Source organism: Nycticebus coucang, chromosome 3 (assembly GCF_027406575.1).
Source record: "Nycticebus coucang isolate mNycCou1 chromosome 3, mNycCou1.pri, whole genome shotgun sequence".
Classification (NCBI taxonomy): domain Eukaryota; kingdom Metazoa; phylum Chordata; class Mammalia; order Primates; family Lorisidae; genus Nycticebus; species Nycticebus coucang.
The window spans coordinates 7,850,343-7,869,209 of record NC_069782.1 but is presented as its reverse complement, the minus strand read 5'-3'; the positions used below and the strand labels follow the sequence as shown (position 1 = coordinate 7,869,209).

Genomic DNA, 18,867 nt, shown 5'->3' with positions numbered 1-18,867 from the left:
GAAGTCACTCTGAACTCTTCCTGGCTCTGGGGGCTGCCTGATTTGAGGATTGTTTTTTGCTCTGTTCAATTTAATTTGTCCAAAGTTTTTCTTTTAATTGTGGTCATTTAGGGAAAAAAACCTAAAGGAGGTAAAGGAGTTAACTATGTGGTTACTAGGCAGTGGAAACAACAGGTGCACAGGTAGAAGCATGCCTCACCGGGGTGGCTACAGCAATGTGAGTAAAGAAAAGAACAGGAGAGTGAGGTCATATAGGAAGGGTTTTGTAGGACAAACTGAGGACTTTGGCTTTTACTCTGAGTAGGATGGGAAGTAGAGGGCTCTCAACGGAGAAATTATACTACTCATGATTTCACTTATCTTAACATGATTGCACTGGCTGCTGTGTTGAACACAAACTGAAGGGGACAAAAGAAGCAGCAGGAGATCAGTTAGGAGGCTCTGAAGATAATCCAGGCAAGATCTGAAGGTAATTGTGACTCACATGGTGGTGTAGACCAGAAGTACAGTTGTCCCTCAGCATCTGAGGGGGACTGAATGCAGGACACCTTAGGATACCAAAATCAAATCCCTGATATAAATTGGCATAATATTTACATAAAACTTATGTGTGTACTCCCGTATACTTTAAATCATCTCTAGATTGCTTATAATACCTAACACAGTACAAATGCTATGTAAATACTTGTTATACTGTATTGTTTAGGGAATAATGATAAGAAAAACAAGTCTACGTACTCAGTTCATATGCAGTCAACCTTTTATTTCCCCAAATCTTTTTGGTATTTTCAATATTGTCCACCTTTAAGGAGCTTTTTGTTTTTGAGACAGAGACTTACTCTGTGCCCTGGATAGAGTGTCATGGCGTTCGAGTTCACAGGAACCTCAAAACTCAAACTCCTGAGCTCAAGCAATCCACCCGAGTTGGCCTTCCAGAGTGCTAGGATTATAGGTGTGAGCCACTGCACCCAGTCCAAGTGAAAGCTAATTAAATCAAAATTAAACAAAGACTAACATAATATGTGTGTGTGTGTATAAAAATAAATTTTTTTTTTTTGCAGTTTTTGGCCAGGGCTGGGTTTGAACCCGCCACCTCCAGTATATGGGGCTGGCGCCCTACTCCTTGAGCCACAGGTGCCACCCCTAACATAAGAATATTAATGAGTAGAAAGACTCAGAGTCCAAACCATAAAACCACATAAGTGGATTCAATATAAGTGGAAAAGAAGACTCAGGGGCCATGGATATTCTTTGCCTGATAACTATTTTCCAATCAAATAATTTTAATTTCAAATGGACATTTACAGTATTTGCCTCCATGGCCCTAAAATTAGTAATTTCTCAAAGAATATCAAAAAGTGATTCTACAGGAGCGGTGCCTGTGGCTCAAAGGAGTAGGGCGCTGGCCCCATATGCCGGAGGTGGCAGGTTCACACCCAGCCCCGGCCAAAACTGCAAAAAAAAAAAAAAAAAAGTGATTCTACAAAATACCAACACTGAACAGACAATGTTTAAATCAATTAATCACATTACATGGCAGCACCTGTAGCTCAGTGGGTAGGGCGTCAGCCACATATACGGAGGCTGGCAGGTTTGAACCCGGCCTGGGCCTGCTAAAACAACAATGGCCAAAAAAAAAATAGCCAGGTGTTGTGGTGGGTGCCTATAGTCCCAGCTACTTGGGAGGCTGACACAAGAGAATTGCTTAAGCCCAAGAGTTTGAGCTTACTGTGAGCTGTGATGTCACAGCACTCTACCCATGGCAACAGCGTGAGACTCTTGTCTCAAAAAGAAAAAAATATATATATATAATATAAATAAATAAAATAAAAATTAATCTCATTACAAATGGAAATGGATGAACACAATAATAATAAGAAAAAGATCTTTCTTTCTTTCTTTTTTTTTTTTTTTTTGAGACAGAGTCTCACTATGTGGCCCTGGGTAGAGTGTTGTGGCATCACAGCTCACAGCAACCTCAAACTCTTGGGCTTAAGTGATTCTCTTGCCTTAGCCTCCCAAGTAACTGGGACTACAGGCACCCACCACAACACATGGCTATTTTTCTGTTGTAGTTGTCATTGTTGTTCATTGTTGTTTGGCAGGTCCAGGCTGGGTTCAAACACTCCACCTCTGGTGTATACAGCTGGTGCCCTAGCCACTGAGCTACAGGCGCCAACCCTAAGATCTACTTTCTTTCCACCTCTTTAAAGAGACTCTGATTAATTTATTTTTTTGTTCATTGAGTATTTCTTCAGCATATACCAGGCACTGTTCTGATTAAAAATATAGCAAAGGGCTGGGGAGAGATATGTTTTTACATATATAAGATACTTGATCTTATGGAGTTCACGTTCCACTAAATGGAGGCACACAATAACTAAATACTTACGACTTTAGGTTAAATGGCTCCCCAGCATGTCTAAAGTCTCAGATGACAAGAATCTAAAGGCCTCTGAGGCTTGGCGCCTGTGGCTCAAGAGGCTAAGGCTCCAGCCATATACACCTGAGCTAGCGGGTTGGAATCCAGTCCGGGCCCACCAAACAACAATGACGGTTGCAACCAAAAAATAGCCAGGCTTTGTGGCGGGTGCCTGTGGTCCCAGCTACTTGGGAGGCGGAGACAGGAGACTCGCTTGAGCCCAGGAGTTACAGGTTGCTGTGATGCCACAGCACTCTATCCAGGGCGACAGCTTGAGGCTCTGTCTCAAAAACATAAATAAATAAATAAATAAAGGCCTCTGAAACCTGTCTCCTACTCACTTTAGCATGATCCTGCATTTTCTCAATTCCCTACCATTTCTCCATGGAGAAACTGTCTTCTATTTACCAACAAATGCTACTGACCCTGCAAGGTTTCAGTTCAAGAACCACTGCTTTCTACAAGTAGATATCTCCCAGCCAAAAGTGACTTCTTTTCCTTCTATGAACCCCTAAGGCATTAACAAGTCTTGTGATACTGGGCTGTGCTGTACACTGAAAAACCTGTCACATTTGCACTTTCGCACTCAGGGTGAACTTTATGTTTGACCTGTGTCTTGGTTTAATGTTCTGGTGTTGCTGTCTTGAAATAATTAATAACTTCTGAACAAGGAGTCCTGTGTTTTCATTTGGCACCGGGTTCTGCAAATTGTGTAGTTACTTCCATCCATGTTAAAAATCTCATGTGAACCATTGTGTAAAAAAAAAAAAATAAAATCATGGTAAGGACGACATTGTAAAGAAATAACTTCTATAAATTTTGAGTATAGTCTGCTAAGCAAGGATAACTGATCTTCATCTCTGGATTGAAAAGATAAAAGTAAGTCAAGCTGTCCCAGAAATAAATCCCAGCACATATTCTGTTGGAGGGATTATAAATATTACAACTGTTATGAAAAACAGCATGGAGTTTCCTTCCCAAATTAAACATAGAACTACCTATGATCTAGCAATCCTATTTCTGTGTATATATACAAAAGAACTGAAAGCAAGTTCTCAAAGAGATATTTGCACACCCATTTTCATAGTAGCCTCATTTATAATAATCAAGAAGTGGAAGCAATCTAAGTGACCATCAACAGATGAACAGACAAACACAGTGTGATACATATATACAATGGAATATAATTTAGCCATAGAAAAGGAAATTATGACGTGGGCTACAACATGAATAAAATTTGAGGATATTAACTCTTAAGTGAAGTAAGCTAGGAACAAAAAAGCAAACAGTGTATGATTTCACTTATATAATTATCTAAAGTAGTCAAATTCTTTAAAGTAGCATGGTGGTTATCAGGGGCTTAGAAGCTTACTTAATGAGCATAGTGTCAGGTTTGGAAGATGAAAAAACTCTGGAGATCTGTTTCCCAAACAATGTGGATATACTAAACATTATTGAACTTACATTTTACCAGAATTTAAAAAATCCCCAATCAAGTCAGAAACCTGATTATATCCTTTGTAGCATTACTCTGTGCTAACATAACCTCTTAAAGGATATGTAAACTACAAGAAAATCTTAAAATATAAAAATGTTTCATACCCATAAAACTTTGTTACCTGCAACAAATCCAACTACCAGATCTTTTCCAGTAGTAGAACGTTGACCTTTGACCCAGACTGCTTTGAGGCTATTAAAAGTGTAGAAATAGACAAAATTGGAACAGCAAAGACTGGAAATGACTGGAAACCACCCTCGATATGGTGCCAATCTAAGGGAAAAAGATAATAAGCAAAGAAAAGGTTATGGACAAAAGCATTTTTAAATTGGCAGGTAAGTCCTAAGAAAAACTGAACATCACTCTCTCGTATTACTAGAAAGGATTCCAAATTGTACACACACCTAGATGCTGAAAGGTGACCAAATCAAGTAATTTTTTCTTGACTGGGTGCCTGTTGTTTAATGGTTAGATCCTGTGCATTGGGGTTGGTGGGAAAGAACCCAGCCTGAGCCTACTAAACAAAAGAAAGAAAGAAAGAAAAAAACCTTTTCTAGCTCTATGATACCAAAGAAATAACACAAAGTCCGACTGATTTAGTGATTCTACCCTCGATTTCCTTTAGTAACCTCAGTATACAAAACTGGAGACAATTATCTTATGGTGTTAGTTAATATAGTACCATTAAAGTTGTATTATAGAGCAAGAATATCTAAAATAAGTAATTATAGAAACTAAATGTAAAAAACAAAAAAAAAAAAGATTAGGTAACTGGGGCATAGGTACCAGCCTGAAGGGAGGGACCTCCTACTGGCCAAACAGGACAATGTAAACATCAAAATAATAAACTACAGTAATCAACTGTAAACCACTGAAAAAGTAGAAATTTATGAGTCTACACTAGCGTGGACTAAAATAAAATCTTTTTTCTTTTTGAGACAGAGTTTCACTTTGTCACCCTCAGTAGAGTGCTGTAGCGTCACAGCTCACAGCAACCTCAAACTCTTGGGCTTTAAACGGTTCTCTTGCCTCAGCCTCCCGAGTAGCTATGATTACAGGTGCCTGCCACAACGTCCAGCTATTTTTTTGTTGTAGTTGTCATTGTTGTTTAGCAAGCCTGGGCTGGGTTGGAACCCAGCTGCCCCAGTGTATGTGGTCGGCACCCTAACCACTGAGTTATGGGTGCTGAGCCCTAAAATAAAATCTTAAGATCCTCAGCTGATTGAATGGATCTTCTCTTATCAAATGGCCAATGGGACCCCAGAAAAACCTTAAAACTGTATTGTGGGAGAAGGGAGGTCAGAAATACCTCCTCATGTCCCCTTCCTTTTGGAGTTACTCTTTTTGGGGGTGGAGGGACAGAGTCTCAAGCGCTTACCCTGGGTAGAGTGCTGTAGCGTCATAGCTCACAGCTAACTCCAACTCTTGGGTTCAAGTGATCCTCTTGCCTCCTATTTTTAGTAGAGATGGGGGTCTCACTTTTTTTTTTTTTTTTTTTGCTCAGGCTGGTCTTGAACTGGCAAATTCAAGCAATCCACCTGCCTCGGCCTCCCAGAGTGCTAGGATTATAGGTGTGAGCCACCATGCTTGGCCTTGGAGTTACTCTTTGTAAGAATAAGATTCTAAATCATTAACAGGCCTAAGGTCATGCAAAACCAAAGCTTAAATCACACCTTCAGGTCATCAATTTACTTAATAGATGATTTGGATTTTGGTATGTGTCTGGTGACTTGATTCTGATTAACAGATATCCTCATCTAAAATTAAACATTCCAAGCCTTTATACAAAGCATCATTTCTTTAACTGATCACAATTTTTTTTTTTTTTTGCAGTTTTTGGCTGGGGCTGGGTTTGAACCCATCACCTCCGGCATATGGGGCCAGTGCCCTGCCCCTTTGAGCCACAAGTGCCGCCCCTGATTACAAATATTTTTAAGCCCATTTATAACCTGTAACCCCACCTCTCTTCTAGATGTCCTGCGTTTTCAGGACAAACCACTGTATGCCTTCTGTGTACTGACTTTATATCCTTACATGTAATTCCTACCTTCATGAATGAATAAAACCAAACTGTGACCTGGCTTCTGTGGGTACATTTTCTCAGGACCTCTTGAAGCTATAAGCACCAGGCTGGTCACATACACTCAGCTCAGAATAAACTTTAAAGTATTTTACACACAGCCATTACAGTACATTGAGCTCCATAGAGACAGCGCTGGGGCAAGTGAGAGCCGGACGGGCACTGGGCAACTCTGTGCCTTGCTGAGGAAAACTAACTAAACATGGGCAAGGAGATCCTAAGAAGACAAGAGGCAAAATGTCATCATATGTATTCTTCGTGCAAACTTGTCGGGAGGAGCACAAGAAGCAGCACCCAGATGCTTCAGTCCACTTCTCAGAGTTTTCTAAGAAGTGCTCAGAGAGGAGGAAGACCATGTCTGCTAAAGAGAAAGGAAAATTTGAAGATACGGCAAAGGTGTACAAGACCCGTTATGAAAGAGAAATGAAAACCTACATCCCTCCTAAAGGGGAAACGAAAAAGAAGTTCAAGGATCCCAATGCACCCAAGAGGCCTCCTTCGGCCTTTTTCCTGTTCTGTTCTGAGTATCGCCCAAAAATCAAAGGAGAACATCCCAGCCTATCCATTGGTGATGTTGCAAAGAAGCTGGGGGAGATGTGGAATAACACTGCTGCGGAGGACAAGCAGCCTGATGAAAAGAAGGTTGCAAAGCTGAAGGAAAAATACGAAAAGGATATTGCTGCATACCGAGCTAAAGGAAAGCCTGAGTCATCAAGGCTGAAAAAAGCAAGAAAAAGAAGGAAGAGGAGGAGGATGAAGAGGATGAGGAAGAAGAAGATGATGATGAATAAGTTGGTTCTAGCGTAGTTTTTTCTTGTCTATAAAGCATTTAACCCCCCTGTACACAACTCACTCCTTTTTTTTTTTTTTTTGTAGAGACAGAGTCTCACTTTATGGCCCTCGGTAGAGTGCCGTGGCATCACACAGCTCACAGCAACCTCCAACTCCTGGGCTTAAGCGATTTCCTGCCTCAGTCTCCCCAGCAGCTGGGACTACAGGCGCCCGCCACAACGCCCGGCTATTTTTTGGTTGCAGTTTGGCCGGGGCTGGGTTTGAACCCGCCGCCCTCGGTATATGGGGCCGGCGCCTTACCGACTGAGCCACAGGCGCCGCCCAACTCACTCCTTTTAAAGAAAAAAATTGAAATGTAAGGCTGTGTAAGATTTGTTTTTAAACTGTACAGTATTTTTTTTGGTATAGTTAACACACTACCGAATGTGTCTTTAGATAGCCCTGTCCTGGTGGTATTTTCAATAGCCACTAACCTTGCCTGGTACGGTATGGGGGTTGTAAATTGGCATGGAAATTTAAAGCAGGTTTTTGTTGGTAGTTTTTTTCATTTTCTGTTGTCTCTGATGCAGCTTATATGAAATAATTGTTGTTCTGTTAACTGAATACCACTCTATAATTGCAAAAAAAAAAAAGTTGCAGTTGTTTTGTTCCTACCTTCATGAATGAATAAGCATTCTGAATGCTTCTAAGTAAATACAATTTTTTTAATTAAAAAACAAATAAATAAATAAAGTATTTTACAGAGTTTGGGCTTTTGTTTGTTTATACCAGTCATAAATAGATCAAATAAGTGATAGAGAAGGTGAGGCTCCTTATTACAGTACAATGCAAGACTGTAAATGTGGAGGTAATGCTGGAGACAGAAAATCATCATTTTGCAGGGTGAGGTGCCTGTAATCCCAGCACTCTGGGAGGCTGAGGCAGGTGGATTGCCTGAGCTCACGAGTTTGAGACCAGCCTGAACAAGAGTGAGACCTCGTCTCTAAAAATAGCCGGGTGTTGTGGCAGGTACCTATAGTCCCAACTACTCAGGAGGTGGAGGCAAGATAATCATTTGAGCCTAAGAGTCTGAGGTTGCTGTGAGCTATGACACCAGGGCACTTTACCAAGGGTGACATAGTGAGAGTCTGTCTCAAAAGAAAAAAAAAAAAAAGTCATCATTTTGCAACTTCATGGCAAATTTAGGGGAAACATTTTGATAAAGAGTAGGATGTCTGCACTGTCTTAATCTCCCCATAGACTGTCTACAGTTGCAAAAGAAAAAAAAAATATTCAGTAGCTAATCCAAATCTAAGAAATCCTAACTGACCAATGAAGAACAGGTGGACAATATATGACTCAAGACGTTGCACCCTGAGAAGGATACACTATCACCTGTGCATCACTTTGGTCAAGAAAGCATAACCTCAATCAAATCATAAAGAAACTTGAGGCAGGGCGGCGCCTGTGGCTCAGTCGGTAAGAGGGTGGCGGGTTCAAACCCGGCCCTGGCTGAACTGCAACCAAAACCAGGCGGGCATTGTGGCAGGCGCCTGTAGTCCCAGCTACTCAGGAGGTTGAGGCAAGAGAATCGCTTAAGCCCAGGAGTTGGAGGTTGCTGTGAGCTGTATGATGCCATGGCACTCTACCAAGGGCCATAAAGTGAAACTCTGTCTCTACAAAAAAAAAAAAAAAAAAAAGAAACAAACATGAGGCAAACTCAAAATGAGAAATACTCCAGTTAAAAAAAGGGGGGAGAGAGAGACTGTATTCTTTAAAAGTGCAATGTGAAAGGCTTCAATGTATGTAACTTATTCTCAAATAATTCTGAAAAAACTTGTGTGATGTTTGTGTGTGTGTAATAAGGAGAGAAGGGGATGGAAGACAGCATAAGCACAAACAGTAAAACAAATGAGAAAAACTTTATAATAGATGAATCTGGGTAAAGCATATATTGGTGTTCTTTGTACTAATTTTAGTATTGTAAATTTTTGTGAATTTGAAATTATTTCCAAAAAACGTTAAGAAAAAAAAAACGAAGTACATAATCTTTCTGAATGTGTATGACAGCAATGAACTTAACCCACTATTCATTCTCTTTGGTTCACTGTACATAAAACAAAGCATTCTATGATTAAGAATCAAATGGCTAATTATAGATCTTTAAGGAGTTAAAAACAATTAGGTACTTTAAATCAGACAGTTACAAATTCACAACATTATAAAATTATGAGAATGGAAAGAAAGTGAGTGTAGGTGTACTGGAGGCACATGAATCCTAACAAATCACTTTGTTCAACACAAGATGAAATGATGAGGTACTTACAGGCCTTCTTCTTTAATGATCTCCAAAAGCACCATGTGTGTAGTTTTGGACTTTCTTTTCTCATCAACTACAAGACCAAACAATACATATTTAAATTATTTGAGAATTATTATCTTCAGCATCAGCAAGTTCCACCGAAATGCTATATCCCCCACTGGAGCAATCTCTCACCCTTTTCTTTGAGCTCCCTAGTTTGCCTCGTAACTTAATAATCGCCTGTGCCATCATGTGCAAAATTCCCAACTGTATATTTCTTGGATTTCGTCTGTTATTCATGAACCAAAAAGCATTTTAATGTAATTTCTAAAGTAAAAAATCTGACAAGAGAAATTTATTTCTTATATTTCATAAAGCTCTATTCCTTTCTTAAAAGTATTGTATGTATAATATATATATATATATATGGTCTCTGAAAAGTCACCATACAAAATATTTACAAAATATTCTCTATGTGTTGGCCACCTCTTTGTGGAAATTAATTTATGTACTAAGAAATAAACTGGTACTGATGTAGCTTATGGGATGGCAAATTACTAAACCCCTATAGAAGGCAATCTTGCAACAATTCTTAAAGTTAGGCCGGGCACAGTGGCTTACGCCTATAATCCTAGCACTCTGGGAGGCCGAGGTAGAAGGATCGATTGAGCTCAGGAGTTCAAGACCAGCCTGAGCAAGAGTAAGACCCTGTCTCTACTAAAAATGAAAAACTGAGGCAACAGGATCACTTCAGCCCAAGAGTTTATGGGTGCTGTGAGCTATGATGCCACAGATCTCTACTGAGGGCCAAAAAGTGAGACTCTATGTCTCAAAAAAAAAAAAACCAAAAAACAAAACAACCAAAAAACAACAAAAAACAATTATTAAAGTTATAAACACTTTTGCCCTTAGGTCTAGTAATCCCATTTCTGGGAATTTATCCCATAGAATTTAAGAAACAACATGGCATATGAAACGAATCCGTTTAATAAAAGAGTGGAAACAACTCAAGAACCTACCATGAGGCAGAGCAAACTGGTTGGTTATAGGTATAGCCACACCATGCAACACTCTATAGCTATAAGATACGATGATGAAGAAACAACCAATGTGCTGATTTGGAAGGCGTCCAAAACTGTCCAAGTGGAAAAGGCAAGGTACAGGCTGGGTGTAGCAGCATGTGCCTATAATCCCAACTACTCAGCTACTTGGGAGATTGAGGCAGGAGGATCATTTGAGGCCAGAATTTTGATATTAACCTGGCTCTCTGGCCAGGCAAGGTGGCTCAACCGGTAATCCCAGCACTCTGGGAGGATGAGGCGGGTGGATCTCTGAGCTCACAGGTTTGAGACCAGCCTGAGCCAGAGCGAGAACCCGTCTCTAAAAAATAGCCAGATATTTTGTTGGGCACCGGTAGTCCCATCTACTTGGGAGGCTGAGACAAGAGGATCACTTGAACCCAAGAGTTTGACGTTGCTATGAGCTAAGATGCCACGGCACTCTGCCAAGGGTGACTAAATAAGACTCTATCTCAAATAAAAAAAGAAAAGAAAAAAAACCCTAGCTCACAAAGTGAGCGACTTTGCCAAAAGTAAATAAACAAATAAACAAACAAAATGCAAGGTACAGATCAGTATGTAACGTGTGCTTTTTGTGTAAGAAAGGGAGAAAATTAAGGCCAGCCTGTTGGCTCATACATGTAATCCTACCACTCTGGAAGGCAGAGGTAGTGGATGGCCTGAGCTCTCGCATTCAAGACCAGTCTGAGCCAGAACGAGAACTCATCTCTAAAAATAGCTGGGCATTGTGGCGGGTGCCTATAGTCCCAACTACTTGGGAGGCTGAGGCAAGAGAATTGCTTGAGCCCAAGAGTTTGAGGTTGCTGTGAGCTGTGCCACCATGGCACTCTACCAAGGGCAACAAAGTGAGACTCTATCTCAAAAACAAAAAAAAAAAGGAGAAAAATTTTTTTTTTTTTTTTTGTAGAGACAGAGTCTCACTTTATAGCCCTCGGTAGAGTGCCGTGGCCTCACCCAGCTCACAGCAACCTCCAACTCCTGGGCTTCAGCGATTCTCCTGCCTCAGCCTCCGGAGTAGCTGGGACCACAGGTGCCCGCCACAACAGCCGGCTAAAAAAGGAGAAAATTAAGAAAATAAGTTTGGCCAGGCGTGGTGGTTCACACCTGTAATCCCAGCACTCTAGGAGGCTGAAGAGGGAGAATTGCTTGAGCTCAGGAGTTCGAGACTTGCCTAAGAGAGAGACAGACCCTGACTCCTAAAAAAAAAAAAAATGAAAAAACCCAGCCAGGTGCTGCAGCGAGCACCTGTTATCCCAGCAGCTTCCAGAAGCTTAGGAGCGGGATGCTCACAGCCCGAGTCTGAGGTTTTAGTGAGCTACAATACCACTGCACTCTGCTCAGGACATAGGGCAGGACTCTGTCTCAACAATATTATAAAAAATAAAATAAAATAAATTTGTCTTTGCTTGTTATTCTGTAAGGAAAGTCTGCAGGGCTCTTTAAGAAATTACTAAAGATGTTATATGAAATCAAGAGCAAGGGGGACAGGGCAGACCAGAATGGGCATTTCCACTGTACTTTATACCTTTTTATATTTTTTTCTCTTTCAAACATACAAAATTATTTCCTATTAAAAACTCCAAAATTAACCAAATATAGTAAACATGAAGAATTTAATAACTTCATACTTTTATTTATTCACTTTTGAGACAGAGCCTCAAACCTGTCGCCCTGGGTAGAGTGCTGTGGCATCACAGCTCACAGCAACCTCAAACTCCTGGGCTTAAGCAATTCTCTGGCCTCACCCTGCCAAGTAACTGGGACTACAGGAGCCCACCACAACGCTCGGCTATTTTTTTGGTTGTAGTTGTCATTATTGTTTGGCAGGCACAGGTTAGATTCAAACCCACCAGCTCTGGTGTATGTGGCTGGCGCCTTAACCGCTTGAGCTACAGGTGCCAAGCCTTCATGCTTTTAATTAGTATTCATAGCTCATCTTACTGATCTGTTCATGTAAGTTCTGGCATAGGCTTTTTTCAAGTTGAAAAAACTGAGAAAAAAACCAACCGAGAATTACAGTGAGTTACAGAATCCTACATAGCTAGAGGCAGTTTAGGACTACATGCCTACATCAGCAGCAATGACAGTGGGTATTTGGCTCCATAATGTTTCCTGTTCTCTTCTTTTGAGAAAAATCTATCTCCCTCAAAAAAACTCTTAACTTTATGCCTTTAAAAAGCCATATGACTTGTTAGAAAGGATGATAATGATTCAAAATTATTAACACAAGCCCACTCAGGTTCTTGAAGATTAGAAAATGGCCACAGTTATGACTCATTTATGAATGACTCTCTGCTGATCAGGAAACAGCAGAGATGACAGTACTTAAGGTCTGTGAAAACAGAGCACACTGGATATCAAAGAAACAGAGTATCTTTACATTAACTGACAACTTACCAGAAAATGTTTGCTCCCTGACACCAAATGAACAAGAATATGGTTACTATAAAAGAGAAAATATATACTTTCTTCCAAAAAGGTTGTACTAGTTTGCAGTCCTAAAAGTGCAGTATAAAAGTGTTCCCTTCTCTCCACATCCACACCAGCATCTGCAGTTTTGAGATTTTGTGATGTGGGCCATTCTCACTGGGGTTAGATGATATCTCAGATACTGGCTCCAGTACTACAGAATGAATAGAAAGCAATGGCTTTTTTATGCCACCTTTGTTATTATTCATCATTTTTTGAAAAGAAGCATAGAAGAGACTTTTTTTTTTAATTTATTCTAGCATTGCTGAAATGACTACACTGTGTTATATCAGAAAATTCCAGTAGAAAGAAGCTTATGACTCTGTAGCCTCTTACCTTTATTATACAGCATGAAAAACCATAACATTTTTTAAATGACAAATCAAAAATTGTTGCCGCCTTAAGAACATTCTTTAATAAACCCATTTTAAAACTCTGTGAAAAAAAAAAAAAAAAGAGAAAATACTCACCCTGAAGACGAAGTCTAGCTGTATCCAAGGGAAAAAACACTGTCATTGCTGTCACACTTCCCTGAAAAGTTAGAAAAAGGCTTTAGCCACTGCAGTATCACAAATATAATGAGGCATAATTTTATTTTTATTTATTTATTTATTTTTGAGACAGAGTCTCAAACTGTTGCCCTGGGTAGAGTGCTGTGGCGTCACAGCTCACAGCAACCTCAAACTCTTGGGCTTAAGTGATTCTCTTACCTCAGCCTCCCAAGGAGCTGGGACTACAGGCACCTGGCCATAATGTCCAGCTAGTCTTTGGTTGTAGTTGTCATTGTTGTTTGGCAGACTCCAGCTGGATTCGAACCTACCAGGTCCATTGTATGTGGCTGGTGCCCTAGCCGCTTTGAGCTATAGGCGCCAAGCCTATGAGGCACAATTTTAAATAAACAAAAGTTAGCTGTTAACAATGAGTCAAGGATGGCTCAGTGGGTAGGGCGCCAGCCCCAAATACCCAGGGTGGCAGGTTCAAACCCGGCCCTGGCCAAACTGCAACAAAAAAATAGCCAGGTACTGTGGTGGGTGCAGCTACTCGGGAGACTGAAGAAAGAGAATCCCATAAGCCCAGGAGTTGGAGGTTGCTGTGAGCTGTGTGACACTATGGCACTCTACCGAGTGCGATAAAGTGAGACTCTGTCTCTACAAAAACAAAACAAAACAAAACAGAAAAACAATGAGTCAAATAAGATTTTCGGTGAACAAATACATATCATCTGTTGGGATTACTATTGTTCAAATTTCTAATGCTGTATGCTTAAACATAAATATTTAATTTTCCAGAAGAGAACTCAACTCTCTCATATTGAAAATGTAGTTGTTCCTTGCAAATGAAAAACTTAGGGGTTTGCAACCTACAACACATGTCCAAGGTAGCAGATAAATAGATTTTTAACCGTTTACAGGTCAGGTGGCACTATAATATTCACTATCTGATAATCTTATAAACCAAAATATCCAAACTTCTATTCTCTATGCTTAATCATATATTCCCCACAATGAAAGAATATTTAAGAATCATATTGTTCTTTAAAATGTTTGTTTGCTTGTGTTTTAAATAAAATAGGAGGGCGGCGCCTGTGGCTCAGTCGGAAAGGCGCCGGCCCCATATACCGAGGGTGGTGGGTTCAAGCCCGGCCTCAGCTGAACTGCAATTAAAAAATAGCTGGGCGTGGGGCCTTGTTGTGTGTCACACTTTATGGGGGCAAGACATGATTGCAAGAGGGACTTTACCTAACAATTGCAATCAGTGTAACCTGGCTTATTGTACCCTCAATGAATCCCCAACAATAAAAAAAAAAAAAAATAGCTGGGCGTTGTGGTGGGCGCCTGTAGTCCCAGCTACTCGGGAGGCTGAGGCAAGAGAATTGCTTAAGCCCAGGAGTTGGAGGTTGCTGTGAGCTGTGTGATGCCACAGCACTCTACCGAGGGCCATAAAGTGAGACTCTGTCTCTACAAAAAAATAAAAAAATAAAAAAAAAATAGGAATAATCTCTTTGCTAAAAACTCCTTATATACATGAATCATCCTGCTCAGTTTATGGCTCTCAACCCAGATGTGTATAAAATCGAGTTTCAGGCTGTGATCTAATAATGGTTACAACATACAGTTTTTTTTTTTTTTGGGGGGTCAGGGCTGGGTTTGAACCCGCCACCTCTGGCATATGAGACCAGTGCCCTACTCCTTTGAGCCACAAGTGCCGCTCACAACATACAGTGTTTTAATCATGATACCAACTAGAAACTAGGCCAGCTTTAAAGCTATGTATGAAAATATCCTAGTTCTCCTATTTCAATAGGTTAGCCTTCCTTGACAAGGGAGAATGCTATATCATTAGTGTTCTTCAAAACTCAAGTTTAAAAGTTACCTCTCTCTACACAGGTTATAATTGGTTGTTTAGTGTAGCACTTATAGTGAAAATTATAGTGAACTCTAATTCTTCTGCTAACTTTTGGGAATACTCATTCCATACCTTTGCATATCCTACAACTGTTGGTAACAGAAGTGCTGATGTCTCTTCAGCACACTGATTTGATCTGGTGCTCCAGCCTCAGAGCACGTATGTGCTTAGGGCTCTATGGTACCTCTCAGGCAAGCTTGCTCTGCTATGATCTCCATGAAAGGATAGGATCCCTTATTTTTATGTCTTTTTGATAACAGTCAATCTAACTGGTCCAATGTGATCTCTCATTGTGGTTTTGATTTGCATTTCCCTGATGTTTAGTGACATTGAGCATTTTTTCACTTATCTGTCAGCCACTCCTAGGTCTTCTTTTAAGAATAGTCTATTCACGTCCTTAGCCCATTTTTAAATTGGATTATGATTATGATTATTTTACTGTGAGTTCCTTACATAGTCCGGACATTCACCCCATGTCAGATGGACAGTTCGTAAAAGCTCTCTCCCATGCTGTTTCTTCACTCTATGTTTCCTTGACTATGCAGAGCTTTTTTGATTCCATTTGTGTACTTTCGCTTTTATTGTCTGAGATTTTGAGGTATTATTTTAAAAATCCTTGCCAAAAAAAAAGAAAGAAAGAAAATATTTAAAAAGATAGAAATAAAATTTTAAAAATTTAAAAATCTTTGCCTAGCCCAATTTCATGAAGTGTTTCCTCTGTTTTATTTTGGAGTTGCATAGTTTTGGTCCAATGGGACTATTTTGAAAGAAGAAATCATAGACCGAAATATGCAGAAGAAAGATGTGGTAAGTGAATAATGCTCCCTCCCCTAAACATGTCCTCCTCCTAATCTGCAGTACCTATGTACATGTTACATATATAGCATCTTATTAATCAGCTGACCTTAAAATAGGGAGATTATTTTGGATTAACAAAGGGGGCTTAATGTAAGCACAAAAAGTTCTTAAAAGTAGAATAGGGAGATAAAGAAGGAGTGGGAATGCTGCAGTGTGATGATGACTCAGTTCACCACTGCTGGCTTTGAAGACAGTGGGGGAGGCCACTAGCCAAGGAATGTGGGTAGACTCTAGAAGCTGGAAAAGTTAAGGAAATTAATTTTCCCCTCCACAAAGGAACACAGTTCAGTTGACACCTTGCTTTTAACTCAGTGAGATTTAAAGCAGTCTAGCCTACAGAAATAGCGATAATAAATTTGTTATTTTAAACCACTAAGTCTATGGTCATTTGTTACACAGGAACAGAATACTAACACAACAGGATTACTACAAATGGTGAGGACAAACAATGAGAAAGCAGAAGGGAACCATGGGGTAACTTTAAAGTTCAGTAGCTACCTACCACATTAATAGAAAGAGGTAGTGCGGGGGGACGCGGGGGGTGGGGGGAGCGGAGACAAGATGGCTGACTGAAGCCAGCTTTCCACAGAGGCTCCCATCCAGAAGGAGAGTTAAAGGACAGAAATTTAGCAAGTAACCTGGTGGATTAGAGCTGCACCAAGAGAGAAGGCTGAAGAAGGTACATCAACCCCACTGAGGCAACCCCAAGGATACAAACAAAAGGTACAAAATCCATCACCAAGCGGACGGGAGTCCCCTCCTCCATGAGAATGGCTCGGAGTGCCCCACAAACAAACGAGCAGAGTTCAAAGGTCCTCCCACTACACTCCATGGGAGAGACCCTCTAAAAACTGGACCTACCTTCCCTACTAGGGTGCCACAGCGTTCTCCTGCCAGGCATAAAACTGTATATATTCTTTACCTACAACTCTGAGCTCCCAGCACTCCCCTACACTCTCACTCTGAGGTCTGGAGGACTGTCCCCCAGGAGTCCAGATTCTTGGGTGATTTCTCGAGGGGTGTGGACAGGGCCTAAACTGCAGCTGGTCAGTGCTGACTCTGCCCCATGGGAGTGAGGAGAGGACGGTCAGCTGAGAGGGAACCACACTGGAGCGGCGGTGCCCCGAGGCGCAGAGCAACAACTATCTTTTGGCAACAATAGGGCTCACTCCTGGATATTCCAAAGCCACACCCCCTGTCTCCCTGGGCAACCAGAAGAGGCCAGGCATCTACTCAGGTGGCAACCACCACGGAACAGATCTGCGACTGAAACGCAAGCCCCGTGAGTAAAGGGTGTGCCTGAGGCGGTACTGGCCTGGGTGGAGCGTGGGGACTAGAAATGCACGGGCAGACCCGGGAAGTTCCGAGGGTGGGGCTGAACCAGAGGACCGCTTTACTGAGCCTAAGACGCACCGGCCCTCAGGGGATCATCAGCTTATAGACAAAGGAAGACAGGAGGCTAGAACTGACAGGTAACCAAATACAAACCTGCAGGAGCAAAGACAGGGCCTGAGGCGCAGGCTCTGGGAACTCAAACCAGCTTCCCCTGCAGGGGAATTTAGCAGGGACAGAAACAAATTCCCGCAAAGTTGTTCTGTTCTGTTCTGTCAGTAACATCAATCGGGGCAGGGCTGGAACTGAGTGAGCACCCCCAGCCTCCATCAAGCGCCCGAGGTTGTCAGGCCTCACCTCCCCCTGCTAGATAGAGGCAGAGTGCAGCAGCCTGGCTGAGCAGAAATAGATTTCCTTGTGATTCAGGCAGGTACAAACCCCTGGAGTATCTGGTCACTACAGGCAACGAGGTCACAGCCCTGCAGGGCTATCAGTGACTGGGTGTGACAGAGGTGAAAGGTGGGGAAGGAGGCATCAACCTTCCTAGACTGATCTATTTGCTGGGTGGATCCTCCTGACTCCACAGAGCACCAGAGCAAGCCATATCTGAGTAGTCACCAGACCCCTGCAATCCAATTGCCAAGAGACCTTCTAAACTCCCACCTGAGACAGGTGCTGACTGAGACAATTGATTTGGACCTTTTGAACTGAGCCAATTGCCCAAGGACGATTCAGGTGGTTCCCTGGGTGTGTGGTTGTAGGAAGGTTTGATTTTCCTTTTCCAATTGTTGCCTGGGGGGGTGGGAGGGGCGGGGTGACTTAATTGCTGGTATTTCTCCACAGCTGAGACTTCAACCCAGAGTAACTGTTTCACTAGGGTCGAATAGAGACCAGCTGAAAACAAGACAAAACCACTTAGCCCCACCACACCAAACAGGTCCCCAGTTTCTCAGGCCATAGCACTGTACAGGTCCTTGACAAAGCTCCAGGGGAAAAATCAAACGGTATAAAACAATCATGGGGCAGAATCAGCGGAAAAACTCTGGTAACATGAATAACCAGGATAGATCACACCCCCCAAGGAAAGATGTGGCAGATGTAACTGAAGATCCCATTCATAAACACCTGGCCGAGATGTCAGAAATCAAATTCAGAATTGGGATTGCAAACAAGATTAATAGAATGGAGGAAAATTTGGAATTAGAAATTCGAGGAGCAATTCAAAAGTCGGAATTAGAAATTCGAGAAGAAATTCAAAAGTTGTCTCAAGAATTTAACGAATTTAGGCCGGGCGTGGTGGCTCACACCTGCAGTCCCAGTGCTGTGGGAGGCCGAGGCGGGTGGATTGCCTGAGCTCAGAGGTTCAAGACCTGTATGTAACAGCATGTGAGCCAGAGTAAGACCCCGTCTCTACTAACATCAAGAACGCCGCCAGAGGAAGATAAAAAACAGTACTTCAAACGAAGAAGAATGAACAAGGAAGTTGAAATTAAAAATTAAAAAAAAAAAGAATTTAACGAATTTAAAGACAAAACCACCAAAGATTTTGATGCATTGAAGGAAGAATTTGCAGCCCTCAAAGATCTGAAAAATACAGTAGAATCCCTCAGTAACAGAGTGGACCAAGCAGAAGAAAGGATTTCTGACATT

At 41.5% G+C, this 18,867-nt stretch overlaps 1 protein-coding gene across 5 annotated transcripts in view; it reads right to left on the bottom strand.

Moving 5' to 3' along the window:
• Positions 1–18,867, bottom strand: part of SLC25A17 (solute carrier family 25 member 17) — a 65,448-nt gene that overhangs the window by 19,399 nt on the left and 27,182 nt on the right. For 3 of the 5 annotated variants that reach the window (XM_053582701.1, XM_053582700.1, XM_053582699.1), the window contains 3 exons: positions 13,092–13,155; positions 9,098–9,164; positions 4,042–4,193 (listed from right to left, as the gene is read on the bottom strand). In XM_053582701.1, the coding sequence (XP_053438676.1) occupies positions 4,042–4,193; positions 9,098–9,164; positions 13,092–13,155 (283 nt within the window). Of the gene's footprint in view, positions 1–4,041; positions 4,194–9,097; positions 9,165–13,091; positions 13,156–15,480; positions 15,643–18,867 lie in introns of all 5 variants that reach the window. The other 2 variants (XM_053582702.1, XM_053582698.1) reach the window with 2 other exon arrangements.